General features: G+C 42.8%; 1 protein-coding gene across 3 annotated transcripts in view; it reads left to right on the forward strand.

Moving 5' to 3' along the window:
- LOC100567487 (myosin-7) overlaps positions 1 to 11,598 on the forward strand; it is a 28,980-nt gene extending 17,382 nt beyond the window's left edge. For all 3 annotated transcript variants that reach the window (XM_003228612.4, XM_062958153.1, XM_008122342.3), the window contains 17 exons: positions 248 to 424; positions 857 to 1,002; positions 1,107 to 1,197; positions 1,671 to 2,060; positions 2,671 to 2,797; positions 2,967 to 3,085; positions 3,179 to 3,375; positions 4,447 to 4,630; positions 5,383 to 5,548; positions 5,676 to 5,800; positions 5,961 to 6,269; positions 6,383 to 6,586; positions 7,961 to 8,086; positions 8,478 to 8,753; positions 9,237 to 9,332; positions 11,177 to 11,311; positions 11,432 to 11,598. In XM_003228612.4, coding sequence (XP_003228660.1) covers positions 248 to 424; positions 857 to 1,002; positions 1,107 to 1,197; positions 1,671 to 2,060; positions 2,671 to 2,797; positions 2,967 to 3,085; positions 3,179 to 3,375; positions 4,447 to 4,630; positions 5,383 to 5,548; positions 5,676 to 5,800; positions 5,961 to 6,269; positions 6,383 to 6,586; positions 7,961 to 8,086; positions 8,478 to 8,753; positions 9,237 to 9,332; positions 11,177 to 11,311; positions 11,432 to 11,452 — 2,889 coding nt within the window. In that variant the 3' untranslated portion in view covers positions 11,453 to 11,598. The remainder of the gene's footprint in view (positions 1 to 247; positions 425 to 856; positions 1,003 to 1,106; positions 1,198 to 1,670; positions 2,061 to 2,670; positions 2,798 to 2,966; positions 3,086 to 3,178; positions 3,376 to 4,446; positions 4,631 to 5,382; positions 5,549 to 5,675; positions 5,801 to 5,960; positions 6,270 to 6,382; positions 6,587 to 7,960; positions 8,087 to 8,477; positions 8,754 to 9,236; positions 9,333 to 11,176; positions 11,312 to 11,431) is intronic.
- Positions 11,599 to 21,109: the final 9,511 nt, after the last annotated feature.

Here is a 21,109-nt window from a genome sequence, read left to right on the forward strand (position 1 = left end):
GATATTCCTAGGTTCTGAACTCATGTAGTCCACAATGTCAGAGATGTTACCTATAATTTACATGTATCATGTACCACTGAGCCATCAACCTTGACAGAAAATTGGGAAGAGGAACTAGCCAAAAATGCAGAATCCGTGAATGTTGTTTCTCACTAGGATGACTGAATACTCACTTCCTAAGGTACTTTTCTTAAATCATGCTTACATCAGCTAAATAATTTTCTAAAATATTGCAAAATGGCCATAGGTTAAGAACCTCACAGAAGAGATGGCTGGTCTGGATGAAATCATTGTCAAGCTAACCAAGGAAAAGAAGGCTCTCCAGGAAGCACACCAGCAAGCTCTGGATGACCTCCAGGCTGAGGAAGACAAGGTCAACACACTTACTAAGGCCAAGGTGAAGCTGGAGCAACAGGTGGATGATGTAAGTATACTGAGCTTGGAGGTCAAATGCCAAACTGAACGTATATGTATACAGTTGACCCTCCACATTCACTGGAGTTAGTGGTGCAAGGCCTTGTCCCCCAAAAGTTTAAAAACAGTAAATAAGATATACTATTTTTAAGCTAGGTGAACACCTCTCTAGGAAATTCTATGTCCTCCAGTATGACTATGGTCAACTTCCACTGGAGGTTGCCCACATTGTTGTGTTGAAAGACCTAGAGACGCCTAGAAAGATCATATTGAACAAATCCATGAATAATCATTCTACAACTGTTAAACCCACTGTGGAAGGCCAACTGTGGTTTCATTACAGAAGTAGGAGGTTGTTGGTGGTGAAGAAGACTTGTTAAGTCTTGGGAATAGGGCCATCTTGTTTAGCATTTTCACCAAATACTCTGCCTTTGCTTAACAGTTAGAGGGTTCTCTGGAACAAGAGAAGAAGATCCGAATGGACTTGGAGAGGGCTAAGAGGAAGCTGGAAGGAGACTTAAAGTTGACCCAAGAGAGCATTATGGATTTGGAGAATGACAAGCAGCAGCTGGATGAAAAGCTGAAAAAGTAAGGATGATTATTGTATGAATATCTCTTCACCCCCCTTAGTGTTTGTGTGCTGTTCTTTGCCATGCCATTATTGTATCCAAACTGAGTCTTATCTTCCTCAGGAAAGATTTTGAGCTCAATGCCTTGACTGCTAGAATAGAAGATGAACAATCCATAGGCATCCAGCTACAGAAGAAGCTCAAAGAGCTACAGGTAAAAGGTGGACAAAATGCTCTTGTTCAAAAGGAAGTCTACAATGCAGTATTTCTGGACATAACCTAATCTGGTTTTAATATGTACTGCTTTTTGGGGGAATGAACATTGCCTTTTTCCTACTGTACCTAAAATGTCAGGCACTAGGAGTAGGGTCTTGTATCCTCTATAAATTCATGGAAGCTTTTTAACATCTGGGACTAGATCTGGCCCTTTGAAATTAAGATCTCAGCTTACTTTCTGTTTTCTAGATGTTAGTAAAGCAGGAATGGATAACTTATACACACGCACACTAATCCTCAGCACTGCATTTAATTCTTGTCCCCTCTAAGACACCTCAATGTCTTGGATTTAGAAGGCCTGTTGTACTTCCAAAGGATACTGGGGACAACTCTGCCATTTTTCCTCACCTGTAAACTATTTTAGTTTTGAACGGGCCTTTTCCATAATGAGTTTCTTTGTTTCTGGTGTAGGCACGAATAGAAGAACTAGAAGAAGAGCTGGAAGCTGAACGCACCGCCCGGGCCAAAGTAGAGAAGCAGCGCTCCGATCTTTCACGAGAGCTGGAGGAGATCAGTGAACGTCTGGAGGAAGCTGGTGGAGCCACCTCTGTCCAGATCGAGCTGAACAAGAAGCGAGAGACTGAATTCCAGAAGATGCGTCGGGACCTGGAGGAGGCCACCTTGCAACATGAGGCCACGGCTGCAACTTTGCGCAAGAAGCACGCTGACTCCGTGGCGGAGCTGGGCGAGCAAATAGATAATCTTCAACGTGTGAAGCAGAAGCTGGAGAAGGAAAAGAGTGAGCTGAAGCTAGAACTGGATGACGTCACCTCCAACATGGAGCAGCTGATGAAAGCCAAGGTTCTGTATTAATAAAGGGGAGGTGGGGCGACATACATTGGGGGCAAAGCTAAAAAGGTGATGAAGTCCTAACTAGAGGGTGGAGCTAAAGTTGGTGTTGGAGCAAAATTTGGAGAAGAGAGCGGGAGTTATTTTGGAATGGGGGACAGAACTGGAGAGAGGTTCAAGTTGAGAGGGAACAGCTTGTTCCAAAATTAAGTACAGTCAGTCCTCCATATTCATTGGGGTTAGGGGCACATGATCTCCATTAAAGTGAAAAAAAAACCTGTGAATTAAAAACAACTATTTTCTTAACTGGAGAGAACACCTTTCTAGGAATCTCTAGGTCCTCTAGCACAATTTTTCTTGGAATCTCTAGGTCCTACAGCACAACATTATGGCCACTTTCTGGCAGAAATTGGCCACCAAATTGTACTGGAAGCCTAGAGATTCCTAGAGAAAGCCATAAAACCTAAACCCACAAATATGAAGGGTTGACTGTGCTGCTGCATCACATTAGGTTACACTTTGCTTCATTCTATTTACATAATTTACATGATTTGCATTCATAATTTCTTTTTTCAAATAAAACAAATTTCTCTTCATTTTCCTCCCATCAATTATTCTTCAGGCCAACCTGGAAAAAATGTGCCGAACCTTGGAAGACCAAATGAATGAGCACCGAACCAAGTCTGAAGAAACCCAGCGGATGGCCCACGACCTCACCACACAGAGAGCCAAACTCCAGACGGAGAATGGTGAGTGAGAGGGGACATTTTAAACAACAGGAAAAGGCATATTCAGTTCTACTTGGATGCCTTTTTTGACTTGTTCATCTGGCTGCCAACTCAGATCAAAACAAAGCCTGCTGAAAGCTCTTCCTTACCATTCTTTTACCTTGACATGACAGCCTATTCCTCTTCCTAGGTGAACTGTCTCGCCAGTTGGATGAGAAGGAAGCTTTGATAAACCAACTCACAAGGGGGAAATTGACTTACACCCAACAGCTGGAAGATCTGAAGAGGCAGCTGGAGGAAGAAGCTAAGGTAAGAGATAAATTGAGTTTAGAGAGCTTAGGTATATGCCTGGGTAGGGACTGAGGACCTCTGAGTATGTTCTGCCTGTCCCTCTCTTCTCAGGCCAAGAATGCTCTGGCACATGCACTCCAGTCGGCCCGTCATGACTGCGACTTGCTGAGGGAACAGTATGAGGAGGAGACAGAGGCCAAAGCTGAGCTTCAGCGCTTGCTCTCCAAGGCCAACTCTGAGGTGGCTCAGTGGAGAACCAAGTATGAGACTGATGCCATCCAGAGGACAGAGGAACTGGAGGAGGCCAAGTACGTGTCCCCAAGCTATCTGCATCATAGTTCACACCAAAACCAAACACCTTCCTGCTTCTCTATCCATTTCTCCATGTTGATTGAGAGAAGAGAGGGGGAAAAAACAGCATACTGAGTAGATATAGAGCAATGGTTCCTAATTTTGGATTCTCTAAATTTTTGAACTTCAGCTCCCAGAATTTTTGACAGTTGACCAAGCTGGCTGGGGCTTCTGGGAGTTGAGGTCCTAAAACCCAATGCCAAAGGCTGATTTAGAGAAAAGAAGTAGCAGCATTGTGGTTAGAAGTACCCAAGGGCTGAAATGAATTATGTGGCTATAATTTAGATCTGTTAAAAGAGCAAATAATTGGAAAACAAGGTGAAAAGATGAGGGAAGCCTGTATCTTTCTTTTCTCCATCAATTTCTACCTTGTTGACTCCTCTTTATTTACAGTATTTATTTACAGTATTTATATTCTGCCCTTCTCACCCCGAAGGGGACTCAGGGCGGATCACATTACATACATATAGGGGAAACATTCAATGCCCATAAACACATCGAACCGAGACAGAGACAAACAGACAGACGCAGAGGCAATTTAACCTTCTCTTGAGGGGATGTTCGATTCTGGCCACAGGGAGGAGCAGCTGCTTCATCATCCACTCTGATGGCACTTCCTCACTTCCTCATTCCAACATTGTAAACTAGTTAAACTTGCCTCCCCACTTTTTATAAGTGGTACCTTATTTCCTACTTGATAGATGCAACTATCTTTCGGGTTGCTAGGTCAGCAACAAGCAGGGGCTATATTTTATTTTTAATTAACGGGTGCTCACCCCGCCATGGGCTGGCCTCGAACTCATGACCTCATGGTCAGAGTGATTTATTGCAGTAGCTGCTTACCAGCTTGCGCCACAGCCCGGCCTCTTTCTTCTTTTCTTTTTAAAAAAGTTCTTCTTTTATTCCATAAGTGCGTTTTCATCTTATCTAATGGTAGGGCTAGCTAGCCCCACCCACTCCATGTTGAAAGTAGCACTTTCCTTTGCTATTGTTTGCCTGACTGGGTCTCACCGCCTCTTGTGTGTTAGGAAGAAGTTGGCACAGCGACTACAAGATGCCGAGGAGGCAGTGGAGGCTGTGAATGCCAAGTGCTCCTCACTGGAGAAGACCAAACACCGTCTGCAGAATGAGATCGAAGACCTCATGGTGGACGTGGAGCGCTCAAACGCAGCTGCGGCCGCTCTAGACAAGAAGCAAAGGAATTTTGACAAAGTATGCGCAGAGGGGAGACAGTGGGAATGATGTCGGTCTCTACCTAGTGGATAAATTATGGCACACACAAGTTTTCTGAAACATAGGCAGAGTGGGCCTGCTCAAGTCAACACAAGAGAATTGGACATCCCTGGAGAAACATAGGCAGAGTAGCCTAGTAGGAGAGAAGAAAGTAGACACACGTGCTCAATGGCAGGTGTTAACTTAAGCCCTCCCCCTTTTCAGCTGAAGGGCTGCATGGCAAATATGTGAAGAATTCATTAAGATCCTAATGAGATTTGGTCTACTCCATAGGGTTACAGGAACCTGTCTTATAATGAGTGAGGCTGTTGGTTCCTCTAAATCCTGTTATTATCCACTCTAACTGACACCAGCTTTTCAGGGTTTTAGGTAGGATTTATCCCTAGCCCTACATGGAGATTCTTGGCATTCCCTGGTGGTCTTTCATCTAAGAATTAATCAGCCGTAAATCTGCTTAGTTTCCAAAATCAGATTAAATCATGAAGGTATGGTGGCTCTATACCTAATATGACTTGCATATTTAATACAAGTTGTATTCGGTATAGAAACATCATACTGTTCTCATTCCAATTCCAGTATGGGAATAGTTGGTTGGTACCATCTCCTGGTCTTCTCTCCTAGAAAGGATTCCAACTTCTTCAGGTTTATATATTCACTTTGAAAACATTACCCATAGAACATATTCTCATAACCAACTCTTGTTCTCTCTGCCTGCCCTTTGATGATCTCAGCTCCTATCAGAATGGAAGCAGAAGTTTGAAGAGTCCCAAACTGAGCTGGAGTCATCACAGAAAGAGGCCCGTTCACTCAGCACAGAGCTCTTCAAACTGAAAAATGCTTATGAGGAGTCATTGGAACATCTGGAGACCTTCAAGAGAGAGAACAAGAACTTGCAAGGTAAGCCTTTTCCCCTCAACATCAGAGGCTTCCTCAGCCCTTCTCCCTTTACGAGCCACCAGATTCTAAACAGACCTTCTTGCTACCGAGGGAGGATTTACTCTCTCCCCTTTCTTTCTTCGGTCAGAGGAGATTTCTGATCTGACGGAGCAACTTGGATCCAGCAACAAGAGCATCCACGAACTTGAGAAAGTGCGGAAGCAACTGGAAGCAGAGAAGATGGAGTTGCAGGCAGCTCTTGAGGAGGCAGAGGTAGGGAGAGTTATGAGCCATGTTCTCACAAAACAAAATCTCCTTCATGCTCCTTTTCATTTTCAGTATGTGCTTGATATTTGCAGGTTTAACTTTAGCAACTTTGATTGACATGGTCTCCAGTCAACTCCGTTTCCTCCACTATTTTGCTTTCTCCCAGGCTTCTCTGGAACACGAAGAAGGCAAGATCCTGCGGGCTCAACTGGAGTTCAACCAAATCAAAGCTGACATCGAGCGCAAGTTAGCCGAGAAGGACGAGGAGATGGAACAGGCCAAGAGAAACCACTTGAGGATGGTGGATTCGCTTCAGGCGTCCCTTGATGCAGAGACTCGTAGTCGCAATGAGGCTATGCGGGTGAAGAAGAAGATGGAAGGTGACCTCAATGAGATGGAAATCCAGCTTAGCCATGCCAACCGCATAGCAGCTGAGGCTCAGAAGCAAGTCAAAACACTACAGGGATATCTGAAGGTAAGTCTGGAAAGTTTGGCTTGGGTGTTTTATCTTTCCTTCTTATTCCTGTAGCGCAAGATTGAAAGCCCACCTTTCACTGACCTCATTCCAACTTTCTCTTTCATTTCCAGGACACCCAGATACAACTGGATGATGCTGTCAGAGCCAATGAAGACCTCAAAGAAAACATTGCCATAGTAGAACGAAGGAACAATTTGTTGCAGGCCGAGCTGGAGGAATTGCGTGCCGTGGTGGAGCAGACTGAACGGGCCCGCAAACTGGCTGAACAGGAACTGATAGAAGCCAGTGAGCGAGTTCAGCTTCTCCATACACAAGTAAGAGGATCCTCAGAAAAAAACCTACATTCTTAAAAGTTGTAGATTTTATGAAACCTGGAAATTGAACTTTTTGCCTTCAGAAATCCTTTGGTGCAAGTTTACAGTTTTGTAATTCCCCTGTAACAGCTTCTTAGAACTTTCTAAAAACAGATCAATGATTATCTTGAGAATTTCTTGAGAAGCAGAATCCGGATAAAGCTGACTCACCTTGCAACTGCTATGGGGTGTTCCCATGACATACAGCTGGATTTGCGGAAGAAGCACTTCTTTTAGCCTTTAATCCAGGATAAGGATATACAGAATTTCCAGGAATGTCCACAGCGATCCCGATGTTTTTGCGATGTTAACATCTGGATCAGGATGAATTCAGCCCATTGAGTGTTCACACATCCAACAGACCCAGGCTCTGGCCAAAAGTAGCTCCCTTTAATACCCCTGCTAGCGACATTGCTGTTGACACAGATGTCACCTTGTTGTGATCTTAAAATAAGTGAGGCCACAACCAGGGAACTTCTTTTGTCCAATGAAACAGTGGCACAGGCCCCAGTGACCTCTCCATTTGTCTGTCCATCTAGAGCAATGGTTTCCAACCTATGGGTCCCCAGGTGATTTGGCCTACAACTCCCAGAAATCCCAGCCAGTTTATCTGCTGTTAGGACTTCTGGGAGTTGAAGGCCAGAACATCTGGGGACCCACAGGTTAAGAACCACTGATCTAGAGATCAATAAGGCTACATGCTGCATTGAGACAGGATGAAAATGAGAACACAGTATGTAGGATCATTTTGGAAAGTGTAGATACATCCACATATGTCTTCCTACCTACCAGTAATCTATATTATGAATTAATACAACACTAGTGGAGATGGGGATTATCAACCACATACTGGAATGAGAGTATTCATTTTTTACTTACCTTACTCTAACATTATCAGGATCTGACAAAGGAATATTTGGAATACGGAGAAGCCAGATATAAGGATCTCAGAAAAGAAACAAAACTCGGAAAGGACTCCTTGAAAATCAAACATTCAATCTAATAGAGATGATAGACTTCCACTTATTAGAACATTTCAAAAGGATCCAGACTATGGTTCCAGACATGATTTATAGGACAGTTAGACAACTTGAGATACGGTTTTTAAGTGGGTAGGCCAAGGAAGAGAAGGATTATATCAAACTGAAAGGATTAGGAAAACAAAAGAAATGATTCCCACCTTGCTGTTTTCTGAAGCCAATTGGTGCAATGGTAGATCCTCAAACAGTTCATTGAACCTGAATTCAACAATAAAACAACAGCTCTTAATCTTAAGAAATCTAAATCTAAAATAAAAACCCATGGCATCTTTATTTTCCATTCCCCACTCTACAGAACACCAGCCTCATCAACCAGAAAAAGAAGATGGAGTCTGACCTGTCCCAGCTACAGACGGAGGTGGAGGAAGCCGTGCAAGAATGCAGGAATGCTGAGGAGAAGGCTAAAAAAGCCATCACGGATGTGAGTAAAATCAGAAATACGGTATTTTCTAAGGAAGTAGCCATGTTCAGCTATGGCAGTATTCAGATAAAGGAAGACTAACAGCACAACCTATATACCATGTTTGATTTACTTCAGAGTGGGTGCCTTAACTACAATATAATTTAATTTACCAAGAGGACTGCAATAATTAACAGCTGAGAATCCTAAGATTTTCCTTTCTTTGGATGAACGGATAGGAAATACAGTACAACCCCCCCCCCCCCACCCATACCAGCAGGGCTGGTACCTACCTATATCCAACCATCTATGTCCTCTCTAGAAGTTTTCTAGGTTCTCCAGGTGTGAAAAAATATCTGTCTTCTGTATGAAATAAGATCTTCATTTCTGTGTTGTCTCCTGAATGGGTCAGGCGGCCATGATGGCGGAGGAGCTGAAGAAAGAGCAGGACACCAGCGCACACCTGGAGAGGATGAAGAAGAACATGGAGCAGACCATCAAGGACCTCCAGATGCGTTTAGATGAGGCCGAGCAGCTGGCCCTGAAGGGTGGAAAGAAGCAGCTCCAGAAACTGGAGGCCCGAGTGCGAGAGCTGGAGAATGAACTGGAGTTGGAGCAGAAGCGCAACGCAGAGAATGTCAAGGGGATGCGCAAGTGCGAGAGGCGCATCAAGGAGCTCACCTACCAGGTGAGGTGGCCAAAAGAACCTGATTCTGTTGGGAATGGATGATGGTTCTGGATCCAAGCCTTTAAGTCCAGTTGAACATGGTTCAATCCTCATTTCAACTGACATCCTGGCATCTTGTCTGCTGCTGTCATAGTAGGCCCACTAATAATGCAAGCTTGTTGAATTAATTTTCATTGAAACTCTAAGAGCTTTGAATAGCATAGAATTATTCTGGAAGACCTAGCGGTCCCTAGAGAAGTGATCTCCAGAACATTTATTTGGTCAATTTCCACTGGAGGTCCTGGATGCTACTCTCTACCACAACAATGGGAAAACTTCGGCCCTCCAGGTATTTTGGACTTCAACTCCACAATTCATACAGCCGGTAGGTTGTTAGGAATTGCAGGAGTTGAAGTCCAAAACACCTGGAGAGCTGAAGTTTGGCCATGCTTGCTTGACCAGGTAGATGTTGAATTTTCTTTTTCTTCTTCTTTCATGATACAGACTGAAGAAGATCGGAAGAACCTTGTACGCCTCCAAGATTTGGTGGATAAACTCCAGTTGAAAGTGAAAGCGTACAAGAGACAAGCAGAAGAAGCGGTGAGTAGTTATTACATCCTCTTCTTTGTCACCTTTGAGGAATTATCCTGGCTTGGCGCTTAGATAGGAAACCTGCAAAAATATTCAATCAGTGCTCACTTGCTCTACACCTCTCAACATTCCATCATGATTCCTACATACATACAGTTAGGTTTCCATATCTGCAGATTTTTGTTTTGTGGATTTGATTATTTGTGGATTTGTTTACTATATTATCACTAGGCCCTTCAATCAACTTCCAACACATATAAACTATAGAGTTGTGCTTGAGAACCTATAGATTCTTAGAAAGAACACTTTTCTAGGCATTTGTAGATTCTTCAGAATAATTCTATTGGAACAGTGGTTTTTGTTTGCATTTTTTCACTTCTGTGTAGGTTCTATTCCCCAACCCTAGTAAATGTGAAGAGATTATTTTACTTCAAAAATTGAGAAGCTAGCTGTTCCACCGATGGTACATCACACCAAATAAAACCTAGGAATTATGTACAAAAATATTAAAAACAAATATTGGAAATGTAACTCACAGGAGGGAACTTACTTCCATACCTGGTGGACATGCTCAGAAACAATTAAATTTTGGAAAGATATGCATGAAGAGACACAAATTTTTTTAGAAAAAGGATTTCTGATGAAGCCAGAATTTTACCTTCTAGGCTTAACTGAAAGTATAACAACCTTTACTGAGAATGATGACATTATTTTTACTTATATATCAACTGCCACAAGGATAACCTTTGATCGACAATGGAAATCGGAAAAAATACCAACAAAAGGCCTCTGGTTAGAAAAGCTCAATGAAATTTATGACATGGATAGTCTTACATATTTAATGAAAGAAAACAGAGGCAAACCAATAAAGATGACAGACTGGAAAAAATATGAAGCATATAGAAAATTAGCAACGGACTAAAAGAAACAAAAAGGAGAAACCGGTGAATTCAAATTACGATGGTGACCAACAAACAAGAAAAGACAATTAAATACTTAAATATAACCACAAAAAGTAGAAAATGGAGACCAAAACAAACTTTCCCCTTTTTACCCTACCCCAATCAACTTTTCCCTCAAAACTCTTTTCTTTTTCCTTTTTCTTCTCTCTTTCTCTTTTCTTTTCCCCTTTTTCTTCCCCCCTTTTCCTTTTCCTTCCCCCACTCTCACCCACCTATATTTCTTTTATGTAAGCACTTAAAATTTGAATAATTTTTTTTTAAAAAAATTGAGATGCTAGCAAGAATGTCCAGGATGGTAGGAAAAACCCAAAAGCACAGCCTGCTGAACTATCAGTTTTTGCTTGTTCGATACTTACCTACAATTCGTATCTTCCTAATAGTTACTAGCTGATGAATGCCCGGTTTATTCAGGTCCTTATCTAGTATTTCCATGAGAAGCGCAATGAAACCATACCCAAATCTCAACTACTATGCTCGCAATATTGCCATAAAGCGGAATGAGATATTTGCATCCAAAGTGGGCTTGAAATTATAGCAGGAAAGGAGCTCCAGGACTGAATTGTTTCCTGGATCAGTTGAGCCAGCAGCTATACAGCATGCCATGAAATCATGCAATAAGGCAAATTTAGGTCTAACATAGCACAATTGCAGTACAACCATCTTATGTGATGAGCTGGTTGGTCTCCCATCCTGCATCTCCAATAGTTTTATACTCAAGCAGGAGAGGTACCGAAGTGGAAGCCCAAACTGGCACTACTTCTTCTATCCACAACTTGGGTTTGTTCACAACGTATCACAGCTGTATATCTTCAAAGCTTGTACTCCAAACTCAAAGGGTCTTTTTTGCAGTTTTAACATTTCCTTCCTTCTGTTGTTTTTTTTTTCCCCCAGGAGGAACAAGCCAACAGCAACCTGGCCAAATTCCGCAAAGTCCAGCATGAGTTGGATGAAGCGGAAGAAAGAGCGGACATTGCTGAGTCCCAAGTCAACAAGCTGCGGGTCAAAAGCCGCGATATTGGGGCAAAGGTGAGAATCTATAGATGTGTTGGTCCCTTAGTCCAAACAATTCCTGTGATTTAAATGTCTTCTTCTGTCTATGCATTTCTCCATTGATTCCTTGCTTTCTCTCTTTCTATTCTCTTACAGAAAGGTCTGAATGAGGAGTAACTTCTTTGAAGATCAGACGCCTGTCCCTAACTTAGATACCTGCCCAGCTCCATACCTTAAAGGCACTGGAGAAACCTTTTCCCACCTCCCACGCTCTGTATATCAGCATCGCTCCTGAAAAGCAGAATAAAGATAGTTGTCGAGTCTGTGTGTGTTTGCGTCTCTGAAGATGAACTGACACCCAGAGAGAAAGAACAGAGCTTAGAAAAGGCTCCTTTTTTGGACATAGTTTGCAGAATCTCCCAACCAATATGGTCATCTATAGCAGGCATGGGCGAACTTGGGCCTTGCAGGTGTTTTGGACTGCAACTCCCACCATTCCTAACAGCCTCAGGCCCCTTCCTTTTGCTTAAGCGGCTGAGGGGCAAAAGGAAAGGGCCTGAGGCTGTTAGGAATGGTGGGAGTTGCAGTCCAAAACACCTGCAAGGCCCAAGTTCGCCCATGCCTGCTATAGATACACTCAGTCAACATCCTATTGACAATTTGCTTTCTGGCTCTATGATTGAACATTTCCACCCTCACCTGAGCGCTAAGTTAAGACCAAAAAAAAATGTGTTCATTTTGTCTTAAAAGTTCCAGAGTTGGCATTTAGGAATCTTACGTCTCCTGGAAACACAGTCCCTTTGTGAATAAATGCTGCCACCTTGTGTTTTTCAGAAGATAAATCCCTCTTCTTGTGCAAAAAAACAACAACCCTAAAGCTAGGAAGACGGAATGATTATGGTTCATTTTCGTACTACACAATCATATATAACACTATCATGCAATGGCATCCTGGGATTTGTTGTCTGGTAGGGCACTAGGGATTACGGCAGAGAATTCTGAATATCTTGGCAAAGTGTTGATACCTATGGTCAAACTTGTGTACCGTACATACGCAAGTATAAGCCGACCCAATAATAATAATAATAATAATAATAATAATAATAATAATAATAAATAAAGATACTGTGGGACTTCCGAATCCAGACTGACAAAGTTCTGGAACACAACACACCAGACACCACAGTTGTGGAAAAGAAAAAGGTTTGGATCATTGATGTCGCCATCCCAGGTGACAGTCGCATTGACGAAAAACAACAGGAAAAACTCAGCCGCTATTAGGACCTCAAGATTGAACTTCAAAGACTCTGGCAGAAACCAGTGCAGGTGGTCCCGGTGGTGATGGGCACACTGGGTGCCGTGCCAAAAGATCTCAGCCGGCATTTGGAAACAATAGACATTGACAAAATTACGATCTGCCAACTGCAAAAGGCCACCCTACTGGGATCTGCATGCATCATCCAAAAATACATCACACAATCCTAGACACTTGGGAAGTGTTCGACTTGTGATTTTGTGATATGAAATCCAGCATATCTATCTTGTTTGCTGTGTCATAATAAAATAATAATAATAATACTTTATTCTTATATCCCGCCCCATCTCCCCAAGGGTACTTGGGCGGCTTAGAATCATAGAATCATAGAATAGTAGATTTGGAAGAGACCTCATGGGCCATCCAGTCCAACCCCCTGCCAAGAAGCAGGAAATCGCATTCAAAGCACCCCCGACAGAGCTCATTATCTCCCTGTCAGATGGCCATCCAGCCTCTGCTTAAAAGCCTCCAAGGAAGGAGCCTCCACCACGGCCCCGGGGAGAGAGTTCCACTGTCGAACAGCTCTCACAGTGGGGAAGTTCTTCCTGATGTTCAGGTGGAATCTCCTTTCCTGTAGTTTGAAGCCATTGTTCCGTGTCCTAGTCTGCAGGGCAGCAGAAAACAAGCTTGCTCCCTCTTCCCTATGACTTCCCTTCACATATTTGTACATGGCTATCATGTCTCCTCTCAGCCTTCTCTTCTGCAGGCTAAACATGCCCAGCTCTTTAAGCTGCTCCTCATAGGGCTTGTTCTCCAGACCCTTAATCATTTTAGTTGCCCTCCTCTGGACGCTTTCCAGCTTGTCAACATCTCCCTTCATCTGTGGTACCCAGAATTGGACGCAGTATTCCAGGTGTGGTCTGACCAAGGCAGAATAGAGGGGGAGCATAACTTCCCTGGATCTAGACGCTATTCCCCTATTGATGCAGGCCAGAATCCCATTGGCTTTTTTAGCTGCTGCATCACATTGTTGGCTCATGTTTAACTTGTTGTCCACGAGGACTCCAAGGTCTTTTTCGCACACACTGCTGTCAAGCCAGGCATCCCCCATTCTGTATCTTTGATTTCCATTTTTTCTGCCGAAATGAAGTATCTTGCATTTGTCCTTGTTGAACTTCATTTTGTTAGGACGATGCCCAAACAATATAAAAATACAACAGTAGAAACAAATCCAAACACAGCAATAAATACATCCAGAAAAAGCATACAACAACAACAATTTAAAAACAATATAAGCCGCCAAGGCACCAAATTTTACCACAAAAAATGGAAAAACTTATTGACTCAAGTATAAGATGAAGATGGGAAATGCAGCAGCTACTGGTACATTTCAAAAATAAAAAAATAGATACCAATAAAATTGCATTAATTGAGGCATCAATAGATAAAATGTTTTTGAATATTTACATAAAACTGTAATTTAAGATAAGACTGTCCAACTCTGATTACCTATATACTCGAGTATAAGCCGACCCAAATATAAGCAGGCTAGGACCCACACTCTAGTATAAGCCGAGGGAGGCTTTTTCAGCCCTAAAAAGGGCTGAAAAACTTGGCCTATACTCAAGTATATATGGTAATCTGCTGTAAGAGATCCTTGACCGAATGAACCACCATTAATCACAGCAATCCTGGAATGCCCTCAGAAAACAGACCCAAAACTGATTGTGCATTTTGGGGGAACTAAAACTACAAGAAATAACCTGGTTGGGAGAAAATGGTGCCATGGAGCCAAGTTGTTGCCTAGTGGAATTATCAAAGAGCCAAAAATGGTTCAGCGAGACAACCCTTGTTTCAACTCTCTGGGTTTTCAGGCGGACGCCGATATACAATCCTTGCTATCTGATTATTTGGAGTGGAAATGCCAGTTTCAACATGGCAGCTACATTAGGTGCATCCCAATGGAACATAATCTACCCACAGATGATTTACAAAACTTTAAAGTTGACAATAGATACTGAAATTGCTCAAGGTTTCCTATAACTTAAATCCATCACTTAATCACAATCAAGAAACAGAAGAAAACTAGGACTGAGAAGGGCCGTTATAAGAGAACTTGACAAAATCCCGAAGCATAAAGATTAATAATGTAATACTGAAGTTAGGATTGCCATTGTCTTTCCAATTTCCATGTATAGTTGCAAAAGTTGGACAGTGAAGAAAGCTGACAGGGAGATAATGAGCTCTTTAGAGATGTGGTTCTGGAAGAGAGTTCTGTGTATACTATGGACTATATGTACAACATGTATACACAGAGAGTTGTGTGTATACAGGTTTGGCCTGCAGAAGAGAAGGCTGAAAGGAGACATGATGGGAGCCATGTATAAATCTGTGAGGGGAAGTCATAGGGAGGAGGGAGCAGGCTTGTTTCTTCTGCCCTGAAGACTAGGACATGGAACAATGGCTTCAAACTACAGGAAAGGAGATTCCACCTGAACATTAGGAAGAATTTCCTCACTGTGAGAGAGAGTTGTTCAACAGTGGAACTCTCGCTCTGCTCTGGAGTATGGTGGATGCTTTTCCTTTGGAGGCTTTGAAGCGGAGGCTGGATGGACATCTGTTGAGGTGCTTTGAATGCTATTTTCCTGCTTCTTGGCAGAATGGGATTGGACTGGATGGCCCGTGAGGACTCATCCATCTCTATGATCCTATGACTACTAAAAAGATGAATAATTAAGTCTTAGGATGAATGAGTCCTGAAGTCTCCCTAGATGCCAAGAGGACTAAACCGAGGCTGACATATCATGAGAAGACAGGACTCCTTAATGCTTGGGAAGGGAGAAGGCAGCAGGATTAATAAGCAAGACAGCACTGCGGATATATAGAATCAACCAAGGAAGCTATGTCTGCCCTGATTTTACAAAACCTGAATAGGTTATTTGAGGACAGGCTGACTTGGAGGTCTCCCATTCATGGGACTGCCATAAATCAGAGCTGACTTGATGGAAGTTAACAACACTAAGCACTTTGAGGACCAAGAAAAAGAACTTTACAGCATAAGTTTGACTTCATTGAGTGCCTGGATCTCATTCAGTTCTTTCTTTGGACTGGCACGCAAACTGGCATTGAAGCCGGAACATCACCTTTGGAAGCTGGAGATTCAGGAGATGGGTTTTGCCGCCTGTGAATTAGTCTCCATCCTGTTTCACACCAAGTGGAATCGTTCCCCTAGGAATTTGCTGATGCAAACGGAAATGGGAGATAGCGATGCGTTGCCCGACTGATGAACAAAAGGCAGATTAAAATATGCATATGTGCAAATGAGATTAAGCCTGGCTGGTAGGTGCCTAAAAGGGATCACGAGCATTAAGTCCAATCTGCAAGAAGATTAGAGGAGATGAAAGCACGCAGATGTATAGATTAGTCGGGCTTACACCGGATCTCTTGATTAAACTGATTAAAATAGGTTGGCGCGATTAAAAAGGGCCTTGCAAGGATTAGAAAAAAGCCATGGATAGGATATATATATATATAGGCAACTCTTGAGTAGGTTCCTCGATTTTCTGAAGGAGCCGTGCAATCTCGAGACATTTCCATCTGGAAAGATGCAGAAACGCGCAAAGAAAGAAGACCAAGTACCATAGTGTGGCTCAAATGTACACATTTGGGGTGCATCTACACTGTAGAATTAACACAGTTTGATAACACTTTAATTACCATGGCTCCATGCTATCGTTGAAGTGAGGCACCAGTACTCTTCGGTAGAGAAAGCTGAAGACCTTGCAAAACTAAAACCTCCAGGACTCCATAGCATTGAGCCATAGCAATGTCAAACCATATTAATTCTTCAGTGTAGATCAGGCATTGGCAAACTTCATCTCTCCAGGTGTTTTGGACTTCAACTCCCACCATTCCTAACAGCCTCAGGCCCTTTCCTTTTGCCCCTCAGCCGCTTAAGCGGCTGAGGGGCAAAAGGAAGGGGCCTGAGGCTGTTAGGAATGGTGGGAGCTGAAGTCCAAAACACCTGGAGGGACCAAATTTGCCCATGCCTAGTGTAGATGCATCTCTTCCTTACTCCACTATTTCCTTGTCCCCAACACTTCAGAATTAAGGACAGTTGGCATGTCTATTGGAAGTGAGTTGACAGCGTCTTGAAAAATACAGCAAAGCAGCTTCCCGGGATGCCAAGTTGGTTTTAAATGCAGGCATCATTAACTGCGGCGGAAAGATAACAGCCTAATCGCAAAAACAGTTATTGTCCACTTAAAAGTGCATTAAAGCATTGATCAGCATCAACAAGAGAATGAATGTTGCCGTTATGTGCCTCCAAGTCTTTCCCAAGTTATGGCAAACTGTTCGTGGGGTTTTCTAGGTAAGGTTGGTTCAGAGGAAAGTGACCCTTGCCTTCCTCTGAGGCTGAGAGAGTATGACCTGTCCAAGAACACCCAGTGGATTTCCATAACTGAGTGAGGATTCAACCCAACACTCAAACCACAACAATTCAAATCCCTTGTAGGTAAAGGTAAAGGTTTCCCCTGACGTTAAGTCCAGTCGTGTCCAACTCTGGAGGTTGGTGCTCATCTCCATTTCTAAGCTCATCTCCCTGGCACAGGAAAGCTGCATAAATTAAAACCTCTCACATTTTGGAACATATAGCTCTTATAAGGCACCTCCATTCTACCTCTTTTCTTTTAAGTTGGGGTAGGACATTATAGTGGGGGACCCTGGTGGCACAGTGTGTTAAAGCGCTGAGCTGCTGAACTTGCGGACCAAAAGGTCCCAGTTCAAATTCCGGGAGTGGAATGAGCACCCGCTGTTAGCCCCAGCTTCTGCCAACCTAGCAGTTCGAAAACATGCCAATGTGAGTAGATCAATAGGTACCTCTCTGGCGGGAAGGTAATGGCACTCCATGCAGTCATGCCGGCCACATGATCTTGGAGGTGTCTACGGACAAACACCGGCTCTTCGGCTTAGAAATGGAGATGAGCACCAACCCCCAGAGTCGGTCACGACTGGACCTAACGTCAAGGGAAAACCTTTACCTTTACTAGGACATTACAGTGGGTCTGGGAACCAATTTTCTACTACTAGCATCCCAGGCATATGAAGAGCAAAGTTGCAAATATGTACACACTTATGGTACATCCACACTGCAGAATGAATGCAGTTCGACCCTGCTTGAACTGTCATGGTTCAATGGTATGAAATCATGAGAGTTGTATTTTGGAGAACTTTTTGATAGAGAAAGCTAATGATCTTGTAAAACAACAACTCCCATGATTCCATAGTATTGAGCCACGGCAGTTAAAGCGGTGTCAAGCTGCATTCATTCTACACAGTGTAGATACAGTAGAGTCTCACTTATCCAAGCCTCGCTTATCCACGTTTCTGGATTATCCAAGCCATTTATTTAGTCAATTATTTCAATATATCATGATATTTTGGTGCTAAATTCGTAAATACAGTAATTACAACATAACATTACTGCGCATTGAACTGCTTTTTCTGTCAAATTTGTTGTAAAACATGATGTTTTGGTGCTTAATTTGTAAAATCATAACCTAATTTGATGTTTAATAGGCTTTTCCTTAATCCCTCCTTATTATCCAAGATATTAGCTTATCCAAGCTTCTGCCGGCCCGTTTAGCTTGGATAAGTGAGACTCTACTGTATATCCAAACACTCATAAAGAAGAGGCTGAAAATACACGTCTGGTTGGTTTGAGGACAAAGAACACCGTTTTTAAAAAAAAGTCCTTATAACATGTTTAGAAAGTGAATTGCCATTGACAGCCTATCCATAAAGTATATTGCTTTATATAGCTCTCTTTAATAACAGTCTACTTCCAAGGAACTCAAGCTTCAACTGACTTCTAAATTCCTACACTGGCTTCTGTACTCAAACAGACTCAAGCCTCAACTGTCTTCTAACTCCCAACACTGGCTTTTGTACTTTTTTTACTAAAAAGGGGGGAGAATGGAGGGGCTACATATTGGGGGCCACATATCATCCCAGGGCTGGCCTTTGATCACCCCATTCTATGACCAATTCAATGTCTTTTGGTGACACCTGAGAAGAAGGACAGAGTTAGAATCATAAGGATTGCAAGGACTATCTAGTCTAAGCCTATACTTCACAACTAAGTACTCCTGAGAAATGTCCATCCAACCACTGTCTGGAGACCTCCAAAGAAACACTTAACATCAAACATCTCTTCTCGCTTTAGGAACTGTCCCTTCCCACCTTCAAAATATCCTTCTTCTCTCCAACAGAAAATCATTGCGTCTTTCCAACCTCCCATCTCATATACCATTCACAAACCAACACCCACCCATCCATTAACAATAGTTCAATACTGAAAATACCTGAAAGTACGGAGCCTGGAAGTTCAGAATTCTGTGTGATTTTTCTTTGCTTGCAATGAAACCGAACTAACCAGCGGGCATGGTTTTTCCCCCACCTCATTTTGAAGGGAGGGACAGCAGATAGCTGTTGGGTGGGAAGAAACAGGGGGAGGCATGCATCAATGAACCCTTTGCACAATCAGCAGTTCTAATTATATCCTTCTTGTTCTCAGTTCTCTCCCAAATGATGCTGAACAGATCACAGAACGGGATGGTCAAAGTCCAGTCCCACTATCATATGTGGCCCTCAATAATGCTTTGTGGGACTTAGCCTCTCCAGACTCCAAAAGCAAAACAATGATCTCTCCGGAAGTATGTAAGAATGGCAAATTCATCATCTCAATAGGTTGTAGATGTTATGAGCATAATTTAGCATTTCAAAAAACACACCTTTGTCTGCCCTACAACCAGAAGTGGATTTTCAGACACTTCCTTGGAAATGGGTTGCTGTGAGTCTTGCCATGTTGGCTGTATGGCCATGTTCAAGAAGCTTTCTCTCCTGATGTTTCACCCACATCTGTAGCAGGCATCCTCTGAGATTGTGAGAGGTTGGGCAAGTGGGCTTATTAACAAAAGACCCTCCCCATGAATGTATAGCAGAGTAACCTATTAGCAGCAGCATCTTATGTCTTTCTTAGGAGGCTTTTCTTTATACCAAAATAATATGGTTGCAATATTTACAAAAAAAGGTTTCCATAACAAAATAAAGTTCTTTATACACACAGCAGCCTTCACACTGGAGCTTCTCACATGAAGCTTTACACAAGAGGCCTTCTCACACATGAGGCCTTTCTCACATTGAGGCTTCCTCACAATAGGCCTTCTTCATACTATGATTGACTAATACTGAGGCCTACCTCACACAGAGGCCTACTAACACTGTGACTAACACTGAGGCCTACCTCACACTGAGGCCTACCTCACACAGAGGCCTACCTCACACCGAGGCCTACCAACACTGTGACTGACTAACACTGAGGCCTACCTCACACAGAGGCCTACCTCACACAGAGGCCTACTAACACTGTTGTTGTCGACCGCGTTTTAGGGGATCGGGCCCTTAAGGAGAGACCCGATCCGGTCCTGAGAGAATGGACCTTGGCGAAGCCAAAAGGAGAATTACGAGCCGCAATACAACCTGAAGCCGAAATGAAGAAGGTCCGCCAAAGTTGAAGGAAATTCCGCCAAGGAGTCTTTATTGAGCAATTCAGCTGAAGAGGACTCTAGTAGCGATCATTTGGTCTACTAGGGTACCATACAATCAAAATAAAGCCATACTTATACAAAATTTCAGTCTGACAACCCTTTGAATTTCCCGCCCTGCTTCCCCGCCCATCTGATCATTGATAGGCTAGAAGGTTGAACGAGGCGGGCTTTCGTTTCCCGCCTTGCTCCGTTGGCCCAATAGGAAGCTGCCTTTTGTCTCTACTCGGGCCAATCAGGAAAGAGAAGGCGGGAGTTATCGAAACAATGAGGTGACGGGACAGGAACTAGCGGATTAAGTCCTGCTAGACCAATTTCTAAAGGGTGCTTAATTTATTAATGGCAGCAATCAAGGATGTCCGGGTTTCTGTCACGTATACAGATTTTAGATATGCCTTGGGGTGTCAGAGATGGAAGCAAAGATGGATGGTGATGAGCCATATTGACAGGCTCTGCAGGGCGCCTTCCTGAGCTGTCCTGGTTTTTCCTTTGGGTGAGATATGACAATGTTTGCCTTGGGACGAATCACCTTTAGGTCAGCAAACTCCGAATTCAGCGACTCAAGCCCTATATTGTCCATGCAATTTGAATTTGATTGGATTTAGCGGTGGCAGATTATCCTTTTGTTTTTGGGAAAGGAAGCCTGGGTCATAGGAAATGGGATAAGTTCTGGGGTTCAGGTTGAGTTCAAAATATTTCCTATTTGATTTCATGATTTGACAATTATATGAAATAAAATGAAAAATAAAATAAAGTTGGAATATAAACCATGCTGGGAAAAATACATATTTTCCAGGGATTCCAAAGAGTACAAATACATATAGGCAGATAGATAGATTTCATGGAAATAAGGGAGAATTCATAAAAGTGAGTTACATTTCATAAAGGGGAATCATGAATGATATAAACAATTGAAAATATTTGATAAGAACGAAGTTCATAACATCTGGAGAACCCAGCATGGAAATTCAT

This window comes from Anolis carolinensis, chromosome 6 (genome assembly GCF_035594765.1).
Source record: "Anolis carolinensis isolate JA03-04 chromosome 6, rAnoCar3.1.pri, whole genome shotgun sequence".
Classification (NCBI taxonomy): domain Eukaryota; kingdom Metazoa; phylum Chordata; class Lepidosauria; order Squamata; family Dactyloidae; genus Anolis; species Anolis carolinensis.